The sequence below is a fragment of the Coregonus lavaretus genome (assembly GCF_964263955.1).
Source record: "Coregonus lavaretus genome assembly, chromosome: 8".
NCBI lineage: Eukaryota > Metazoa > Chordata > Actinopteri > Salmoniformes > Salmonidae > Coregonus > Coregonus lavaretus.
The window spans coordinates 21,187,841-21,210,583 of record NC_139995.1 but is presented as its reverse complement, the minus strand read 5'-3'; the positions used below and the strand labels follow the sequence as shown (position 1 = coordinate 21,210,583).

The 22,743-nt window shown below is 42.5% G+C and overlaps 1 protein-coding gene across 1 annotated transcript in view; it reads right to left on the bottom strand.

Moving 5' to 3' along the window:
• The window catches only part of magi1b (membrane associated guanylate kinase, WW and PDZ domain containing 1b), a gene marked incomplete at its 5' end in the record, with an annotated part of 211,408 nt that overhangs the window by 92,360 nt on the left and 96,305 nt on the right, over window positions 1-22,743 (bottom strand). The window contains one exon of the mRNA XM_084167128.1: window positions 27-143. Coding sequence (XP_084023254.1) covers window positions 27-143 — 117 coding nt within the window. The remainder of the gene's footprint in view (window positions 1-26; window positions 144-22,743) is intronic.

Below are 22,743 nucleotides of genomic sequence, written 5' to 3'. Positions count from 1 at the left end.
AAGAAGATAAAGGGTGTGCTACTCACAAGGCACGGCGTGGCGGTAGAGGTTGTCTCTGATGGTCTGTTGCAGCTCGTGGTCCGGAGAGGACTTCTGGAAGCGCTGGCTCAGATAGTGCTTCAGGTCCTTATTCAGCTTGTTTCCTGTAGACAGCCAGACAAAACAGGAAGACGTGTTAACTACATCACAACACATCACAGGAATATGGATGCCACGTAACAACAACAAATCCAATCAACACGGCTGCCATGCATTTCAAGTGAACACAACTCTCAGTCCATTTTATCACGTCCATAGAAACCAGTCGGACATGAACAGGCATAATATAACTGAGTAGACCAGACTGAGCTCTCTCTCGCTCTCTCCATATCTCTTTCACTCTGTCTTTGTCTCGTCTGTTTGACACTGCATTGCACACCTTCCATAGTCACTCGGAGGGGTACCTGGCTAGCTCCCTCTCTCCCAGGGTGTAAACAGTCAGTCCTGTAGTCCCAGTGCTGCCTGGTGGCTCAGCCCCCTCCCACGGCTAGGCCATCTGTCTCTCAGACACACAGTGGAAAGGCTAATTATTAGCCGCTAACACAATGCTAGTCAGAGAGAGAGGAGCCAAACACTTACTTCTTGACACGTCACAGTGACACAGTCCCTGGGAGAGCCTACTGTACATCAATGCCAGGCAGCAAGTTCTCACTTCTTACATGTTTGTTTACACACAACATACTAACATTAGCTGTGATATTATCAGCACATGCAGTACCTTCTGAAATGGACCCAGGTTTTTTACAGTGCATTTCTGTATAGGGTGGTGCAATAATGATCCAGTGAGCTCAATGACCAATCCCATCAGAACAAGCAGGAGGACAGAGGGACACTGACCTCCAATAAGATATATGGTTTTTATTGTGTGTGTGTTTCTGTGCTTCTGTATGATGAAACCCCCTCTGTGTAACTGACAGATACAGTGCCTTCAGAAAGTATTCATACCCCTTGATTTATTCCACATTTTGTTGTCACAGCCTGAATTCAAAATAGATTAATTTCTTTTTTTCTCTCACCCATCTGCACACAATACTCCATAATGACAAAGTGAAAACATGTTTTTAGCTTTTTATTTTTGGAAAATGTATTGAAAATGAAATAAATAAATATCTCATTTACATGAGTATTCACACCTGAGTCAATACTCAGGTGGTACTCAGTACTGTATTGTGTTTGGCCCAAACATAACACTTTGTATTCAGGACAAAAAGTTAATTGAATTTGTTGCAGTATTACTTTATTACCTTGTTGCTAACAGGATGCATGTTTTTGAATATTTTTATTCTGTACAGGCTTCCTTCTTTTCACTCTGTCAATTAGGTTAGTATTGTGGAGTAACTACAATATTGTTGATCCATCCTCAGTTTTCTCCTATCACAGTCATTATACTCTGTAACTGTTTTAAAGTCACCATGCTCAATGGGATATTCAATGACTGTTTGATTTTTGCCCATCTACCAGTAGGTGCCATTCTTTGCGAGGCATTGTAAACCTCCCTGGTCTTTGTGGTTAAATCTGTGTTTGAAATTCACTGCTTGACTGAGGGACCTTACAGGTAATTGTATGTGTGGGGTACAGAGATGAAGCAGTAATTCAAAAATCATGTTAAACATTATTATTGCACTCAGAGTCCATGCAACTTATTATGTGACTTGTTAAGCACATTTTTACTCCTTATCTTATTAAGGCTTGCCATTACAAAGGGGTTGAATACTTATTGACCGAAGACATTTCAGCTTCATTTTTTATAAAAATGTGCAAAAAAAATTGAAAAACAACAAATCTAAACGTAATCCATTTTAAATTCAGGCTGTAACAACACTAAATGTGGGAAAAAGTCAAGGGGTGTGAATACTTTCTGAAGGGTGGATGCTGCTGAGCCATTTTTGGGCCATCTCGGGCAAACAAAGAGTCTGCTGGTGAATTAAAACCACCAGATTGCATTGCCATGGAAACAGTGTGTGCGCACCACTATGCAGGACTACTCTGCTGGTAAATAAAGCCGGAGGCCTCTAATACAATGATTAAGGTAGCTAGCCTAGCACAGACTTCTAGCACACTGCTCTTAGTGTACTGCAATGAAGGCTACTGCGCTCAGCCTTCCAGTCATGCAAGACCCTCCCTCCACATCTCCTCTCCTGCTGTGACAGATACCCATCATCAGTGTCTCCTCCACTGTGTTAAAGTTAATGGCCTTCCCTCAAACTCATCCTGTCCTTCTCTGTCCTCTGGCTTTTGGGCCCAGCCACTGGAAAGTGTCAACTGCTTTGATGCTCTGAGATCTGCATGAATGATAACATTATTTTCCCCCATTGAAAACCTCCTACAGCTGTGTGTGTGCCCTCTACCATATGCCTTCTCTGGAAGTAAAGTCTGGCTTTGGCCCACCCTCTCCCATCCAGGCATATCATTGTGTCTTAATCCCTAAAACAGTTTACTCAGGCCAATGGATAGTCTCAGCCACACAAACTGGACAGTTCCAGCAGCAGTCTGACCTCCATGGCAGACCCCCAGCTAGCCTGCCAGCCTGCCCGTCTGAGCCCTGGGCAATCACCACCATCAGCACTCCAAGATCCAACCAACAGAAGACATACAAGGGCTAGGGAGGAGAAGAGGGGAGGGGAGGGCCAAGGGAACAAGAGGAGTGAGAATCTTTATAGAGGCATTGTTTTGGACATGGGATATGGCATTTTCTACATCCAAATCAATTCAGTTGAATTGACAATTATGTGGTATTGTGTGTAGATTGATGAGGATTTTAATTTATTTAATCAATTTTAGAATAAGGCTGTAACGTAACAAAATGTGGAAAGTGTCAAAGGATCTGAATACTTTCCGAATGCACTGCAATATCGGCGCTTTATCTGTGGAATAAAGACTAATACAAATATTTCTGTGAAAGGCTAATATCGGCCAATGATATCGGTCAACCGATTTATCTGTCGGGCTCTACTGAAGATGATATCAAATGGCAAACAGGAGCACACACAAACAGGTACATTCACATACTCAACATACTGTGTGTATACATACAGTGAGGGAAAAAAGTATTTGATCCCCTGCTGATGTTGTACGTTTGCCCACTGACAAAGAAATGATCAGTCTATAATTTTAATGGTAGGTTTATTTGAACAGTGAGAGACAGAATAACAACAACAAAATCCAGAACAACGCATGTCAAACATTTAATAAATTGATTTGCATTTTAATGAGGGAAATAAGTATTTGACCCCCTCTCAATCAGAAAGATTTCTGGCTCCCAGGTGTCTTTTATACAGGTAACGAGCTGAGATTAGGAGCACACTCTTAAAGGGAGTGCTCCTAATCTCAGTTTGTTACCTGTATAAAAGACACCTGTCCACAGAAGCAATCAATCAATCAGATTCCAAACTCTCCACCATGGCCAAGACCAAAGATCTCTCCAAGGATGTCAGGGACAAGATTGTAGACCTACACAAGGCTGGAATGGGCTACAAGACCATCGCCAAGCAGCTTGGTGAGAAGGTGACAACAGTTGGTGCGATTATTTGAAAATGGAAGAAACACAAAAGAACTGTCAATCTCCGTCGGCCTGGGGCTCCATGCAAGATCTCACCTCGTGGAGTTGCAATGATCATGAGAACGGTGAGGAATCAGCCCAGAACTATACGGGAGGATCTTGTCAATGATCTCAAGGCAGCTGGGACCATAGTCACCAAGAAAACAATTGGTAACACACTACGCCGTGAAGGACTGAAATCCTGCAGCGCCGCAAGGTCCCCCTGCTCAAGAAAGCACATATACAGGGCCGTCTGAAGTTTGCCAATGAACATCTGAATGATTCAGAGGAGAACTGGGTGAAAGTGTTGTGGTCAGATGAGACCAAAATCGAGCTCTTTGGCATCAACTCAACTCGCCGTGTTTGGAAGAGGAGGAATGCTGCCTATGGCCCCAAGAACACCATCCCCACTGTCAAACATGGTGGTGGAAACATTATGCTTTGGGGGTTTTTCTACTAAGGGGCCAGGACAACTTCATCGCATCAAAGGGACGATGGACAGGGCCATGTACCGTCAAATCTTGGGTGAGAACTTCCTTCCCTCAGCAGGGGCATTGAAAATTGGTTGTGGATGGGTATTCCAGCATGACAATGACCCAAAATACACGGCCAAGGCAACAAAGCAGTGGCTCAAGAAGAAGCACATTAAGGTCCTGGAGTGGCCTAGCCAGTCTCCAGACCTTAATCCCATACAAAATCTGTGGAGGGAGCTGAAGGTTCGAGTTGCCAAACGTCAGCCTCAAAACCTTACTGACTTGGAGAAGATATGCAAAGAGGAGTGGAACAAAATCCCAGGTCAACCTGCTGTTAGCCTCTGCCTGACATCAAGCTGCTACACTTCTGAGGATCCTACAACAGGGTCAGTATGCCAGTAGGGCTAATAAGCTAGCTAGACTAGCTTCCTTGTTCCACACCTTAACAGTACACACCCTAACAACCATGGCCCAGATAATGGTCCATTCAGCTGTATCATCAATAAACCCAAAACCTTCTTCATTACAAAACATAGCTTCAGGTCAGCAGGTCACCACTCTCCTCTACTTAACTCCATAGTCCTAGTTGGGCTGTCAGGCCCAACAAACCAAACTGGGGAGAAATAATCCCATGAACTGGTCCTGTGTTGATAGGAGCTACAGTTTGACTGTACCTAAACACACAGTCACTGAGCTAACGGAGAGATGGTAATCCATGTAATCGCTGTTCCTCTCCACTTCTTTGTGACTACTGCTATTCTGCCAATGACAAGAGCCCAGTCACATGACCTGAATCACAAACCACATGATATGAGATCTTAAATATCTGTCTAGGCTTTTTGTAAACCACACACTTTGTTCTAATAGTTTCAATCTGGCCTGCAGAGAGCTGGGGGTAGCGGTAATAGTGAGAGGCAACAGTTGGTCCCCCAAATCCCTCCTCAAACAGATAATTAGTGAATAGATTTCCTCCAAACAGAGCCCACCTGGCAGAGATCTCCGTAAGCCCCCCAACAGTGGGCAGGCTTTTACTATGGACACACAACTACAGTATCCTCTGTCTCGTCTGGCTGAGACACGATGTACTGGTGTTGAATGCAGAAATGGCTAATTATACAATGAACTCTTCAGCATGTTAATCTCAAAATTTGTTCTGCTAAGTGTGTCCTCTGGATAACCTAATGAAGCAAGGTTAATCACTGGCTCATTAATTAATTAAAGGAGCAGCAGTGGGATGGAGCTAGGCTACATGGAGGAGGTACAGTGGCTTGCGAAAGTGTTCACCCACCTTGGCATTTTTCCTATTTTGTTGCCTTACAACCTGGAATTAAAATGGATTTATTGCGGATTTGTATCATTTAATTTACCCAACATACCTACTACTTTGAAAATGCAAAATAATTTTTTTGTGAAACAAACAAGAAATAAGACAAAAAAACTCAAATCTTGAGCGTGCATAACTATTCACCCCCCCCCCCCCCCCCAAAGTCAATACTTTGTAGAGCCACCTTTTGCAGCAATTACAGCTGCAAGTCTCTTGGGGTATGTCTCTATAAGCTTGGCACATCTAGCCACTGGGATTTTTGCCCATTCTTCAAGGCAAAACTGCTCCAGCTCCTTCAAGTTGGTTGGGTTCCGCTGGTGTAAAGCAATCTTTAAGTCATACCACAGACTCTCAATTGGATTGAGGTCTGGGCTTTGACTAGGCCATTACAATACATTTAAATGTTTCCCCTTAAACCACTCGAGTGTTGCTTTAGCAGTATGCTTAGGGTCATTGTCCTGATGGAAGGTGAACCTCCGTCCCAGTCTCAAATCTCTGGAAGACTGAAACAGGTTTCCCTCAAGAATTTCCCTGTATTTAGCGCCATCCATCATTCCTTCAATTCTGACCAGTTTCCCAGTCCCTGCCGATGAAAAACATACCACAGCATGATGCTGCCACCACCATGCTTCACTGTGAGGATGGTGTTCTCGGGGTGATGAGAGGTGTTGGGTTTGCGCCAGACATAGCGTTTTCCTTGATGGCCAAAAAGCTCAATTTTTGTCTCATCTGACCAGAGTACCTTCTTCCATATGTTTGGGGAGTCTCCCACATGCCTTTTGGCGAACACCAAACGTGTTTGCTTATTTTTTTTCTTTAACTCTTCCGTAAAGCCCAGCTCTGTGGAGTGTACGGCTTAAAGTGGTCCTATGGACAGATACTCCAATCTCCGCTGTGGAGCTTTGCAGCTCCTTCAGGGTTATTGGTCTCTTTGGTCTCTTTGTTGCCTCTGATTAATGCCCTCCTTGCCTGGTCCGTGAGTTTTGGTGGGCGGCCCTCTCTTGGCAGGTTTGTTGTGGTGCGATATTCTTTCCATTTTTTAATAATGGATTTAATGGTGCTCCGTGGGATGTTCAAAGTTTCTGATATTTTTTTATAACCCAACCCTGATCTGTACATCTCCACAACTTTGTCCCTGACCTGTTTGGAGAGCTCCTTGGTCTTCATGGTGCCGCTTGCTTGGTGGTGCCCCTTGCTTAGTGGTGTTGCAGACTCTGGGGCCTTTCAGAACAGGTGTATATATACTTAGATCATGTGACAGATCATGTGACACTTAAATAAAGTCCACCTGTGTGCAATCTAACTAATTATGTGACTTCTGAAGGTAATTGGTTGCACTAGATCTTCTTTAGGGGCTTCATAGCAAAGGGGGTGAATACATATGCACGCACCACTTTTCCGTTATTTATTTTTCATACTTTTTTTAAACAAGTTATTTTTTTCATTTCACTTCACCAATTTTGACTATTTTGTGTATGTCCATTACATGAAATCCAAATAAAAAACATTTAAATTACAGGTTGTAATGCAACAAAATAGGAAAATGCCTAGGGGGTTGAATACTTTTGCAAGGCACTGTATACCTTGACCCTAACCACTGGTCCTGGATCAGATATATTTTACCACCCGTGATTCTTAAGGTTAGGATCAGGGATAATCTGATCCTAGATCAGGGCCTTCATTACCAGCAGCTGAAATCTCCCTCAGCGTTAGTCTCCGCTGGGATCCAAAATTATACTGTTATTTAATGAGAGAGAGTTCTCACTACACTAAAGGCATGGTCATCAGGGCCATCAGGGCTCCCAGTCAATAAAAATTATCCTGGTATTGACTTACCTCATACCTGCCTGCCTGTCACTCACCACTCTGACAGACAGAACATGCATCCCGTTCACGAAAATGGTTCGCTCCTACAGACAGTGAGTCACTTGGCTGTGCCTTGTTATATAAAGCAGGCAGACAGGCATCGAGGCATTCAGTTACTGTTCGATTGAACGTTAGAATGGGCAAAACAAATTACCTAAGTAACTGAGCATGGTATGATCGGCGGTGTCAGGCGTGCCGGCTTCAGTATCTCAGAAACGTCCGGCCTCTTGGGAATTTCACGTATGACAGTGTCTAGGGTTTACATAGAATAGTGTGACAAACAAAAAACATCCTGTCAGCGGCAGACTAGTGGGCAAAAACAGCTCGTTGATGAGAGGTCGAAGAAGAACGGCAAGAATCGTGCAAGCTAACAGGCGGGCCACAAACAGGCAAATAACTGCGCAGTACAACAGTGGTGTGCAGAACGACATCTCGGAATGAATAACTCGTCAGTCCTTGTCACGGATTGGCTGTTCCAGCAGACGACCACACCGGGTTCCACTTATATCAGATAGGAAGCGGCTCCAGTGGGCACACAACCACCAACACTGGACAATTGTGGAGTGGAAAAACATTGCCTAGTCCGTTGCATCCCGGTTCCTGTTGCGTCTTGCTGATGGCAGAGTTAGGATTTGGCGTAAGTAGCATGAGACCATGGCCCCATCCTGCTTGGTGTCAACGGTACAGGCTGGTGGCAGTGGTGTAATGGTGTGGGGAATGTTTTCCTGGCACACGTTAGGTCCCTTGATACCAATTGAGGAACATTTCCATGCCCGAAGAATTCAGGCTGTTCTGGAGTCAAAGGGGGGTGGTCTGAGCCGTTACTAGATGGGTACCTAATAAACTGGCCACTGAGTATATGGTTTCAACTCTGAATGACAAAACATGCATCATACTTATTGAATTATTGAGATAGTGATAAGCACATTGTAAATAAGTGTACTACTCCCTTTTCTTCTCCCCTTCCTCTAGGCCTGTCTCTGTGTCCCTCCTTCCATTTCTCGGCTCAACACTGCCCTCTGCGTTCCACTTCATTAGGCCTCTCTTGCGTCACCGCTGGGCCCCATCGCCATGGCAACGCCAGTGGGATTAGCATGCATACTGCAGTGACGACAGACAGCAAGCCTGGTCTGCTGCCCCCAACTGGACCATTGGAAAACTACACAAACACAGACAGTTTTTGGTACAACCCTAATGAATTTCTGGTAAAGTCTCAGGTGCAAACTACTACCTCCACTGAAAAGGAATCATTGTATAGCTGACCTGAAGCCACACACCAAGGGATAATAATATAATTGTCCATTCCACTACATGTGTTCATAACCACACACCTCCTTCCACCAGGGGTGATTCATCAAGGACACACACCAGACTGGCAAAGGGAACACAGCCCTATAATCAATTCTTATATAAGGATCTAAGGGATTCAGCTACTGTAACATTGTGACTACATGTTTGGGTATGGATGTGGGTACACAGACCTGCGAGGGACTGCGGCCCCTCATGATGAGTTTAGATGTTTTGTGGCCCTCACCCCCATCAAAGTTGCCCATCCCTGGTCTACACTGAAACACACAACAAATGGCTGCTGATATACACAGCTGTATTATTGATGGATTTGTTTACTCTTGTTGGGGAAAATGTAGTCATAGAATGTCACCTTAAATCCAAGACCTGGGGTGGAGGTGTAGAGAGAGAGAGGGATTCTATCATTTTTAGTTTAAATTATTTATTGTTTAACTGAGGCCATGGGCACACAACACAAGCCTTGGATCGGCAGATGAGGAATGGCAAACATGACCGAGTAATTTATAGGTTGTTATTAATAAAACGTCAAATAGACAACTACGAAGAATATGCAGTACCAGTCAAAAGTTTGGACACACCTGCTCATTCCAGAGTTTTTCTTAATTTTTTACTATTTTCTACATTGTAGAATAATAGTGAAGACATCAACACTATGAAATAACACATATGGAATCATGTAGTAACCCAAAAATTGTTCAACAAATTAAAACATATTTTACTTTAGAGATTCTTCAAAAGAAGCCACCCTTTGCATTGATGACAGCTTTACACACTCTTGGCATTCTCTCAACCAGCTTCATGAGGTAGTCACCTGGAATGCATTTCAATTAACAGGTGTGTCTTGTTAAAAGTTAATTTGTGGAATTGATTTCCTTCTTAATGTGTTTGAGCCAATCAGTTGTGTTGTGACAAGGTAGGGGTGGTATACAGAAGATCGCCCTATTTGGTAAAAGACCAAGTCCATATTATGGCAAGAACAGCTCAAATAAGCAAAGAGAAACAACACTCCATCATTACTTTCAGACATGAAGTTCAGTCAATCCGGAAAATGTTAGGAACTTTTAAAGTTTGTTCAAGTGCAGTTGCAAAAACCATCAAGCACTATGATGAAACTGGATCTCATGAGGACCGCCACAGGAAAGGAAGACCCAGAGTTACCTCTGCTGCAGAGGATAAGTTCATTAGAGTTAACTGCACCTCAGATTGCAACCCAAATAAATGCTTCACAGAGTTTAAGTAACAGACACATCTTAACATCAACTGTTCAGAGGAGACTGCGTGAATCAGGCCTTCATGGTCGAATTGCATTAGACCGGTGGAAATCTGTCCTTTGGTCTGATGAGTCCAAATTTGAGATTTTTGGTTCCAACCGCCGTGTCTTTCTGAGACGCAGAGTAGGTGAACGGAAGATCTCAGCATGTGTGGTTCCCACCGTAAAGCATGGAGGAGGAGGTCTGATGGTGCTTTGCTGATGACACTGTCAGTGATTTATTTAGAATTCAAGGCACACTTAACCAGCATGGCTACCACAGCATTCTGCAGCAATACGCCATCCCATCTGGTTTGCGCTTAGTGGGACTATCATTTGTTTTTCAACAGGACAATGACCCAAAACACACCTCCAGGCTGTGTAAGTGCTATTTGACCAAGAAGGAGTGATGGAATGCTGCATCAGATGACCTGGCCTCCACAATCACCCAACCTCAACCCAATTGAGATGGTTTGGGGTGAGTTGGACCGCAGAGTCCAACTCAGGGAAAAGCAGCCAATAAGTACTCAGCATATGTGGGAACTCCTTCAAGACTGTTGGAAAAGCATTCCTCATGAAGCTGGTTGAGAGAATACCAAGAGTGTACAAAGCTGTCATCAAGGCAAAGGGTGGCTACTTTGAAGAATCTCAAATATAAACAATATTTTGATTTGTTGAACACTTTTTTGGTTACTACATGATTCCATATGTGTTATTTCATAGTTTTGATGTCTTCACTATTATTCTACAATGTAGAAAATAGTTTTTTTTTAAATAAAGAAAAACCCTGGAATGAGTAGGTGTGGCCAAACTTTTGACTGGTACTGTATTGCTAAAATAATGATTGTACTTAAAATCATGATCAGTATATCTAAACGTTAAATCATTATTGTCTGTATTTGAACTTGATGGTTTGCACACTCCCCTTGGAACAGAGTATGGAACAGCCACTCCCCTTATAGTCTCTGTGTAACATTCCTTCAGGGAGTTGATTTTTGGTTTTTGTATATTCTTTTCCTGCACTTTAGATCTTAAGTTATTTTTTAAGTTGAGACTTTATTGGACAGTCCGTTTTTTCCCCCATTTCAATTAATGTATCCCTTTTGTCTATTTTAAAGCACCTTGGTTTATTTTCTTGTCATCAGTAGTAATTTTGAGTGATAAAACCCTTACATTGTTATCCCTAATCAGTTGTCTATTGTTGCCTGTTAGGTCATCCCTGACAGTACAGTGTAGATTGATTGGTGGGTGGGGTTATTCTGGAAGTAATTAACTCTCCATCATACAGCCCTCCTTATTGATAGGTCCCATTAAGACCTAGTGCTGGCATTCCTCTCCTCTGACAGCAACACTGATTGGCTCCCAGATTTAAACCAGGTCCCCAGGCTACAGGGGCCACTGCAAAGAGAGAGATATAAAGAGCGAGAGAGAGAGACAGGGAGGGAGGAAGAAAGAAAGAGGCAAGGACACAGGGGGAGGGTGGAAAGGAGGACATAACTTCAAGGAGAGGTAGAGAGTGTAGAAGAAATGGAAACTGAGAAAATTAAAGAGAAGTAAAGAGTTAGAGAGAGAATTGTGCATGCTCAGCATGTTTAGCCATGGCCTTGGTCTGTCTGAGGGGAGAAATTAAGACCGAAGCTGGTTGGAAGGTCTCTCAGTTCACGGGTACACACACACACACACTATTTACTGTAAAGATTCTCTGAGATAAAGATATTTCACACTGTATCACATGCATGGACTGTGACTACTTCCACAAGCACAAGTTACTGAGGGTGTGTTAATAATGTAGATAGAGAAGTGAATAGTCAGTGATCACGTTCTTCAACAGGTAGGTATGCTGATATGACTGGTCCAAACACCCACGGTGTGAGGATGACAGGTGTGGTGTGATACCTTGATTTTTCCTGTTTAGCATCTCCTTGGATGAAATGATTTAAGGCTTATTGTCTCCTGGCACTTCTCTCCCTCCCTCTCAACCTGTTCCACTCCCACCCTCCCTCCCTCTTTTTGTTCTGTCTCTCTCTATGGGGTAAATGGATGACTGCTGGGGTTGAATTAAAGGTTGTTTGATAAAGCTCCTCAGCCCACAGTGTGAAAATATTGGAACCTAGCGGGCTCTGCTCCCTGTGGTCCAGAGAGAGATAGAGAGAGAGAGAGAGAGACGGACAGCGAGGGACACCCTGTGATTACTCTGCAGAAGCATCATTCAACCTCATCATAGATTCATACAGACTTCTCATTGGTCACGAGAGATGACTTATTTGACTAATCAAATCACAGTCTCCCAAGTCTGTGTGCCCATGTGCATAGTCAGTGGAGTTTAGTTAGTAGTACCAGTTTTCAGCTCTGCCACCAGGGGGCAGATGTCACTCAACGTCACCTAGACGTGTACCTACTCTGATAAAGACATCAATGCAGTGCAGTAATCAGAGGCCTCTGGTCTCCTTAATTAGCCTCTCTGATTATAATCATTATGTTCCTCACAACAGACACACAGATCAAATAGCCAGGTCAGCTTTTGAGATGATCTAAAGCACAAGACGGAAGACAAAGATTGAATTACCACTTCTGAGACCACTACGTTACAGCCTTGATCTCAAGGTTTAGCAAAACAGGACATTGGTTCATGTTGACGATATCAAGGACCTGCTACAATAGTCTCACAATCATCCTTCCCCTTCTATCCTTTTGAATCTTGCCCAAGCTTTATACAGGGCATACCTCTATGCCCCCTATCCTTTCTAACCCTCCTCCTTTCCCCTCCTTACATAGTATCTTATTAATCCCAAATCTCTCTTCTTCTCTTTCCTCAAGCACACCGCTCACATCAACCATCCCTCCAACCATACTTCTCTTATCTGATCATTTCCCTCCCCTCCACCCTCTTCCTCTTCCTCTGACCCTTGGAGCGGGCACAACTGACCCACTTTCCTGCCCCTGTGACGGTGCTGCTGAGTCAGAGATGGCCAGGATGTTACACACACACACACACACACACACCAGGGTGGATGGAGAGAGACAATATCCACGTCACAGACCCACATTTGCACACATCACATCTGCTCTACAGTCTAATTTTAGTTACACACACACACACACACACTTTCCAAGCTGTACAGCAGCATAGGCTATGGGAATAGTGACATAATTAGAAGAGACATTGAATAACAAGAGGAGGAGAGAGAGAGAAAGAGACACACAAATATGCAAGCGCATCCTGTGCCACACCTAGTGTATAACAGATCCTCTCTATCAACCCATTGGCCTGCTCAGCAACATCATCCATCTCCCAGGGAGCAGGAACAATGATCCTTATCAGAACAGTACTGCAGATGCTCCATCAAAATGTCTCCATCTCCACAGACTGGTAGGGCCACATTACTGCTCAGCCCTGCTATTTATCAGGCTCACCACACACACGGACACTGACTGGGAGTGTGTGTGTCCTGTCTGTTACCATGCAGTGTCAACCCTCTCTCTCCTAGAGCAGTGTTTTCTTCTGACCACTGGGTCCTGGGGGACTGGTTTACAGACAGTGACAAGACAGGGAGGACAGTTAGTGGATGGAATAGGAGTCACAGCCAGAAGCCTTGTTTTAGAGCTGCTTTACTGCTCTGTCTCTGTGACTCGACATGGACACGCACGTAAACAGTTGAATGTGGAGCTGTCAGAACCAGATCTGTACGACATGGCTGTGGAACAGTCAGTACCAGTTAGTTACAGGCTGATTCTGGGTCAGTGTCAGAGAACAGCCTTGCGGCGTGGCCAGGTTCACAGACAACAACTGGCTCCTTTAACAAAGACTGCAGTTGGAGTGATCTCAGACCAGCAGGGGGAGTCTGATTACAGTTTTTCTCAATCGCGTAAAAGCATTTTTTGGAACAATGTGTCTATTTTCAAAACATAGTCCACAAGACACAGAACTGGTGGTCTTTTCCAAAACAGTAAATGCGTTCTCAAATTGTAGTTGAGTTCTCCAAATATAAATACATTTATCAACTAGGGTCTAAGCTACAATATATGTGAATATGAAAATAATCTGAGTTAATGTGTTTTTCGATAATTGACATTATAGGTTAAAACTAAACAAAAATCAGCATGCATATAGGGAAGGGCACTCAACTTGACTCAGATGACTGATGATTGGCTAAAATAAGTGGATAATAAGATGATAGTTGGAGCTGTATTTTTTAAATACAGTGCAGCATTTGATGTTATTGATCATAATTGAAGAAAAACTAACTTGTTATGGCTTTACATTACCTGCCATCACATGGTTGGATGGTTACTTATCCAATAGAACACAGAGAATATTATTCAATGGAAGCTTCTTTAACATAAGATATGTACAGTGCGGTATCCCTCAGGGCATTTGCCTTGGGCCATTACTCTTCTCTATGTTTACAAATTATTTGCCACTTGTCTTACAAGAAGCTAAAATGACTACGTATGCTGATGATTGCATACTCTACACATCAGCACCTACAGCCAATGAGCTCACTGAGACTCTTAGCAAGGTGTTACAGTCAATATCAGAATGGGTAATTAAAAATAAACTGGTCTTAAATACATCTAAAACCAAAAGCTTTGTATTTGCATTAAAGCATTCTCTTAGACCTAAACCTCAACTGGAGGAGTTGTGCATAAAGGGTGTGACCATTGAACATGTTGAAGAAGCTGAACTCCTAGGAGTAACATTGGATGGTCAGTTATTATGGTCAAGTAATATTGACAAAGTTGTTGTGAAGATGGGAAGAGGTATGTCAACTGTACTAGTTGATCAGGCTCTGATCTTGTCCCATCTTGATTACTGTCCGGTAATAAACTCAGCAAAAACAGAAATGTCCATTTTTCAGGACCCTGTCTTTCAAAGGTAACTCGTAAAAATCAAAATAACTTCACAGATCTTCACTGTAAAGGGTTTAAACACTGTTTACCATGCTTGTTCAATTAACCATAAACAATTAATGAACATGCACCTGTGGAACGGACGTTAAGACACTAACAGCTTACAGACGGTAGGCAATTACAGTCACAGTTATGAAACCTTAGGACACTAAAGAGGTCTTTCTACTGACTCTGAAAACCACCAAAAGAAAGATGCCCATGGTCCCTGCTCATCTGCGTGAACGTGCCTTAGGCATGCTGCAAGGAGGCATGAGGACTGCAGATGTGGCCAGAGCAATAAATTGCAATGTCCGTACTGTGAGAAGCCTAAGACAGCACTACAGGGAGACAGGACGGACAGCTGATCGTCCTCACAGTGGCAGACCATGTGTAACAACACCTGCACAGGATCGGTACATCCGAACATCACACCTGCGGGACAGGTACAGGATGGCAACAACAACTGCCCGAGTTACACCAGGAACGCACAATCCCTCCATCAGCGCTCAGACTGTCCGCAATAGGCTGAGAGAGGCTGGACTGAGGGCTTGTAGGCCTGTTGTAAGGCAGGTCTTCACCAGACATTACCGGCAACAACGTCGCCTATGGGCACAAACCCACCGTCGCTGGACCAGACAGGACTGGCAAAAAGTGCACTTCATTGATGAGTCGCGGTTTTGTCTCACCAGGGGTGATGGTCGGATTCGCATTTATCATCGAAGGAATGAGCGTTACACCGAGGCCTGTACTCTGGAGCGGGATCGATTTGGAGATGGAGGGTCTGTCAGGGGCGGTGTGTCACAGCATCATCGGACTGAGCTTGTTGTCATTGCAGGCAATCTCAACGCTGTGCGTTACAGGGAAGACATCCTCCTCCCTCAGGTGGTACCCTTCCTGCAGGCTCATCCTGACATGACCCTCCAGCATGACAATGCCACCAGCCATACTGCTTGTTCTGTGCGTGATTTCCTGCAAGACAGGAATGTCAGTGTTCTGCCATTGCAAGCGAAGAGCCCGGATCTCAATCCCATTGAGCACGTCTGGGACCTGTTGGATCGGAAGGTGAGTGCTAGGGCCATTCCCCCCAGAAATGTCAGGGAACTTGCAGGTGCCTTGGTGGAAGAGTGGGGTAACATCTCACAGCAAGAACTGGCAAATCTGGTGCAGTCCATGAGGAGGAGATGCACTGCAGTACTTAATGCAGCTGGTGGATACACCAGATACTGACTGTTACTTTTGACCCCCCCTTTGTTCAGGGACACATTATTCAATTTCTGTTAGTCACATGTCTGTGGAACTTGTTCAGTTTATGTCTCAGTTGTTGAATCTTGTTATGTTCATACAAATATTTGCACAGTTAAGTTTGCTGAAAATAAACACAGTTGACAGTGAAAGGACGTTTCTTTTTTTGCTGAGTTTATGTTCAGGTGCAGCATAGAAAGACCTAGCAAAGTTGCAGCTGGCTCAAAACAAAGCATCACGCCTTGCCCTTAACTGCACACACAGAACTAACATCAACAACATGCATGATAGTCTTTCATGGTTGAGGACAAATGTAATACTTCTCTTCTTTTAAAGAAACATTTGTGTGTTGAAAACCACTTGTATAATCTATTTGCATACACTTCAAAAAGACATACATACCCCACCAGACCTGCCACTATGAGTTTCTTCATGGTACCCAAACCAAAAACAGATTTAATGCGTTGCTCAGTTCTGTATAGAGCCATGTCACAGTGGAATGCTCTGCCAACAGAGGTTAAAGCTAGTTTAGCTTTAAAACAGATTTTTTTGTAAAACATATTGTATCCCAATGCCTCTCCCATTTCTAAAGATCTAATTTAACAGTACTGCATTTAAGAATAAGAATATATGTATAGCGTGTTAATTGTATTGTTGTTGTCTCTTGGTGTCTTTCCAATATATAACTCTTATTAATTATTATTTTTTAAATGTAATGTAATATCTTATGTTCTTCTTCTCTATAACTGCATGTGCAGTAGGTAATGGGGATCTTAATAAACTAAACTCATGACATCGTTTAGGTAGGCTATTTAATAATAATAATAATAATAATAATAATAATAATAATAATAATAATAATAATAAGTCTAAACCCGATTTCCCCAAATGTTATTTCGCTACCAAATGTGTTTTATTAACATAATTTATATGAACCCTCAATTTAATTATACATATTCTCTTTTACAGAAAGTGATTTGATCAATTGATAGTGACAGAACCAGACATTGTATAAGATTACTTTTCAAGCAAAGTACCATTTTTTTGACTCCTCGACTTTAGAAGGTCGTAGCTCAGCATCTGAATGTCGTAGATATTCCAATGTGCATCACAGTCACGTCTTCCTCTGGCATTTTACCACTTTTTTCTGGCGTAAAGCATTGTGGATTTAAACAATCGTGAATAATATATATAAAAAAATAAAGGAAGGTTCCCCCCTCCTGAAATGTTGGCACCCCATATGGGCGGAGCACCCCCTACGTTGGGAAACCCTGTTTTAGTAGACTTTCCATTGGTGCACAGAAACACAATCCACAATAGAAATAAGGAAAGGTGAATACAAGGAACACAACTCATACGAATGTAAAGGCCTCAATCCACACCAAAGCAAAGCTCTAAAAAGGAAGGTCACAATGTTGGAGATGATGACTTAAGAGTAGAGCCGGGACGATACCAGTATTGCAATATTTTTTCCATGCCAAAAATAAAAACACGAAGCAGAACAAACTTTTTGGTCCTTTAAAAACTTGCTGTTTGTAAAATATTGTGTGCTTTAGCTTGGAAAATAAATAAATGTGACTGGATGACAACAATGTTTATTTCCAACATTATGGCTGTTTTCCTATAGAAGTTAAATACTATTCATGTTTTGTTTCATTGCCACAAAACTAACAAGTATTGTGATACTGGTATCGTCCTGGCCCTACTTAGGAGTAACCCAAAGTTATTGTACTTAGAATTAACCCAACTTCATTCTCTGCATGTTTCCGCAATACTGTAAAAAATCTCAAATTTGACAGTTCCAATTGCCCAGATCTGGTATGGTATGACACTTTTATTTTTTATTTTTTTTGTTCACCTTTATTTAACCAGGTAAGCCAGTTGAGAACAAGTTCTCATTTACAACTGCGACCTGGACACTGATGGGGTGATTTAGAATTTCGTGCAATAGTATTTACTGATTGCCGGAAACAGTGAACACAATGGTACACATTTCTCTTCTGATGAAAACAATGTGTTAATATTCTGTGAACAAAACACATAACAGTGAATTTTGTATTCACTGATGACATTTGTATTTCAAGTTTTGGAAAAGATGGTCAGGTACAAAAGCAAGAAAATTATCCTGTAAATGTATTTAAGCACTTGATCATTGCTGTCCTGCTATATACACGTTTCAACACAGATCCCAAAATTGCTTGTACTCGATTGAGAAAAACTGTAACACATCACAGCAATCGATGGAGTTAATTGTGTGTGTGTGGACAGATTGTAACATGGCACAGCTCCTCTCCTAATCTCCATCATTCATTCATGTGATCTCACTGTGACTAAATGCTTTCATGGTGAGAACACACTCTACTCCTCCATACCAGAGATAAAGAGAGTTACCATCAAGTGATGAGAAAGTAGATGATTCTCTACCAGAAAATACATATTTGGACAAACTAAAGTGGGATAATTTAAAGTATGTGTCCTATTTTCTCTGTGTGTGTGTGTGTGTGTGTGCATTTCAGTGGTAGGGAGTACGCAGATGCTAGCATGATGAGTGCGGTAAAGTGCACCGACTGAGAGCAACTGAATTTAGTCAAATATTGCAGGATGGTTTTGTAACTACTTTATCATGGTCTGACGAGAACAGTTGAAGTAAGGGACACGCAGCAAATAATTACCTTCCTGATATCTTTCCACACTGCTGCAGAGCCTAGGCAGAGACACCAGCCTCCCCTCTCTGCTCTCCTGCATGCAACTGAGCTAAGTGAACTTTACACAAACCGGGCCAGAGCAAATTCCAGACAGGGGATAAAGCGCACGGGAAATGAGAGCCGTGTAAACACTTTAATCTAGACAGGTCCTGCTGAAATGAGGGAGACAGAGGAGAAAAGACGAGGGGAGAGCCAGAGCAATGATGCTGGCCTGGGTGGAGAAGTGGAGAGACAGGGCCACACAGGCACATGAACACACAACCACATACTGTACACGCACATACAGAGCCTTCAGAAAGTACTCATACCCCATGACTTTTTCCACATTTTGTTGTGTTACAAAGTGCGATTAAAATTGATTTAATTGTCATTTTTGGTTAACGATCTACACAAAATATTCTGTAATGTCAAAGTGGGAGAATTCTAACATTAGTTTAAAAAATATATATATATATATATAATATATACACAGTCTTGAAGGAGTTCCCACATATGCTGAGCACTTGTTGGCTGCTTTTCCTTCACTCTGCGGTCCAACTCATCCCAAACCATCTCAATTGGGTTGTGGTCGGATGATTGTGGAGGCCAGGTCATCTGATGCAGCACTCAATCACTCTCCTTGGTCAAATAGCCCTTACACAGCTTGGAGGTGTGTTTTGAGTCATTGTCGTGTTGAAAAACAAATGACAGTCCCACTAAGCACATACCAGATGGGATGGCGTATCGCTGCAGAATGCTGTGGTAGCCATGTTGGTTAAGTGTGCCTTGAATTCTAAATAAATCACTTACAGTGTCACCACCAAAGCACCATCACACAATCTTCTCCATGTCTCACAAAGACACAGTGGTTGGAACCAAAAATCTCAAATTTGGACTCATCAGACCAAAGGACAGATTTTCACCGGTCTAATGTCCATTGCTCGTGTTTCTTGGCCCAAGCAAGTCTCTTCTTATTATTGGTGTCCTTTAGTAGTGGTTTCTTAGCAGAAATTCGACCATGAAGGCCTGATTCATGCAGTCTCCTCTAAACAGCTGATGTTGAGATGTGTCTATTACTTGAACTCTGTGAAGCATTTATTTGGGCTGTAATCTGAGGTGCATTAACAGTAATGAACTTATCCTCTGCAGCAGAGGTAACTCTGGGTCTTCCATTCCTGTGGCGGTCCTCATGAGAGCCAGTTTCATCATAGTACTTGATGGTTTTTGCGACTGCACTTGAAGAAACTTAAAAAAGTTATTGAAATTTTCCGGCTTGACTGACCTTCATGTCTTAAAGTATTTATAGACTGTTGTTTCTCTTTGCTTATTTGAGCTGTTCGTGCCATAATATGGACTTGGTATTTTACCAAATAGGGCTATCTTCTGTATACCACCGCTATCTTGTCACAACACAACTGATTGGCTCAAACGCATTAAGAAGGAAAGAAATTCCACAAATTAACTTTAACAAGGCACACATGTTAATTGAAATGCATTCCAGGTGACAACCTCATGTAGCTGGTTGAGAGAATGCCAAGCGTGTGCAAAGCTGTCATCAAGGCAAAGGGTGGCTACTTTGAAGAATCTCAAATATAAAATATATTTTGATATTTGTTTAACACTTTTTTGGTTACTACATGATTCATATGTGTTATTTCATAGTTTTGATGTCTTCACTATTATTCTACATTGTAGAAAATAGTAAAAATAAGGAAAAACCCTGGAATGAGTAGGTGTCCAAACTTTTGACTGGTACTGTATATGAAGAATAAAACACAAATACTGTATATCTTGATTATAAAAGTATTCAACCCCACTGAGTCAATACATGTTAGATGTTTAAAATAGGCCTCCTGTAGCTCAGTTGGTAGAGAATGGCGCTTGCAACGCCAGGGTTGTGGGTTCGATTCCCACAGGGGGCCAGTATGAAAAATGTATGCACTCACTAACTGTAAGTCGCTCTGGATAAGAGCGTCTGCTAAATGACTAAACTTTGTAAAAATGTAAATGTAAAATTGTAAGTTTGAATGTCAAATGCACAAGTACAGTGAAATGCCTTTCTTGCAAACTCAAACCCAACAATGCAATAATCAATAACAATGTAATACTAGAAGAAAAAGACGAGACATAAGAACACAATAAGTACATAAGCATACTATATACAGGGTCAGTTCCAATACCATATTTACAATGTGCAGGGATACTGGAGTGATGAAGGTAGATATGTATAGGGGTAAGGTGACTTGGCATCAGGATGTATGATAAACAGAGTAGCAGCAGCTTGTATGTGAGTCGGTGTGCGTGTGTGTAGTGTCAGCATAAATGTATGTGCATGTTATGTGTGTGTGAGCAGATAATGGAGTGAGTGAGTGTGTGAGTGTTTAGGGCCCTGTGAGTGTGCATAGAGACAAAAATAAAAAGGTCAATGAGGATACAAGGTTAACTCAGATAGTCTGTGTAGCTATTTTGTTAGGTATTTATCAGTCTTATTCCTTGGGGATAGAAGCTGTTCAAGAGCCTGTTGGTGCCAGACTTGAAGCACCATACTGCTTGCCGTGCGGAAGCAGAGAGAATAGTCTATGGCTTGGGTGGTTGGAGTCAAGGGCTGTCCCCGACCCAAAATAATCTTGGATGACCGAAAGTCGCCTGTTCTTTCGACCATTTTTTAAAATCATTTTTTTTACCCCCCTTTTTCTCCCCAATTTGATTACGAACTTGTCTCATCGCTGCAACTCCTGAACGGGCTCGGGAGAGGCGAAGGTCGAGTCATGCGTCCTCCGAAACATGATCCGCCAAGCCGCGCTTCTTAACACCCGCTTACTTAACCTGGAAGCCAGCTGCACCAATCTGACGACCGAGGTCATCCTGCAGGCACCTGGCATGCCACAAGGAGTCACTAGAGCGCGATGAGCCAAGTAAAGGCAAACCCCCCCCATCCCCCATCCGGACGACGCTGGGCCAATTGTGCGCCGCCATATGGGACTCCTGGTCACGGCCGGTTGTGAGACGTCTGTAGTGACGCCGTAACACTGCGATGCAGTGCCTTAGACCGCTGCACCACTCGGGAGGCCTTTATCTTACCATTTCTACCGATCTGCGTGCCAGTTATGGTTTTCATATACACATTTTCGTGAAACAGTTTCATTTTATTTATAATAATGTCTTCTCATCTCAAAATCATTGTCATGTTGTTAATCAAAATTCTATCCAAATCTAAATTTAAAATGATACAAACCTAAAAAGTTAATTTTATTGTCATTGCTAACTACGTAAAACTAGCCTACATAAAGCCAACAATTAAAAACACTGCAGCCCGCAGGTAGAAAATATCCTGATAAAAATAAATCACATAGGCTACACATGGCCTGTCTGCAACAAACCTGAAACATTGTATCAACTATTAACTTGGGTCTGGCTCAAAGCTTGAGCTAGCGAAAATATTCTGGGCCCACAGAGTTTCCTGCGCCAGTGAGCTCAGGACAGACACAGCTGTAGGCTATTTGTGCAATGGATAAGAAGCAGTGCTTGACTTGAGCAGGAGCTCACCGGCGCTGAGTACTAGAATATTAGCTCAAAAGTATTGATTGTGCAACATTTGCCCATTCTTCTTTAGAAAATTCTTCAAGCTCTGTCAAATTGGTTGTTGATCATTACTAGACAACCGTTTACAGGTCTTGCCATAGATTTTCAAGCAGATTTAAGTCAAAACTGTAAATGGGCCACTCAGGAACGTTCAATGTCTTCTTGGAAAGCAACTCCAGTGTAAATTTGGCCTTGTGTTTTAGGTTATTGTCCTGCTAAAAGGTGAATACGTCCCAGTGTCTGGTGGAAAGCAGAATGAACCAGGTTTTTCTCTAGGATTTTGCCTGTACTTAGCTCCATTCTGTTTATTTTTTTTATCCTGAAAAACTCCACAGTCCCTAACAATTACAAGCATACCCTACCATCATGCAGCCACCACTATGCTGGAAAATATGGAGAGTGGTACTCAGTAATGTGTTGTATTGGATTTGCCCCACACATAACACTTCGTATTCAGGACAAAAAGTGAATTTCTTTGCCACATTTTCTGCAGTTTTACTTTAGTGCCTTGTTGCAAACAAGGCAGCAGAGGTGTCAAACTCATTCCA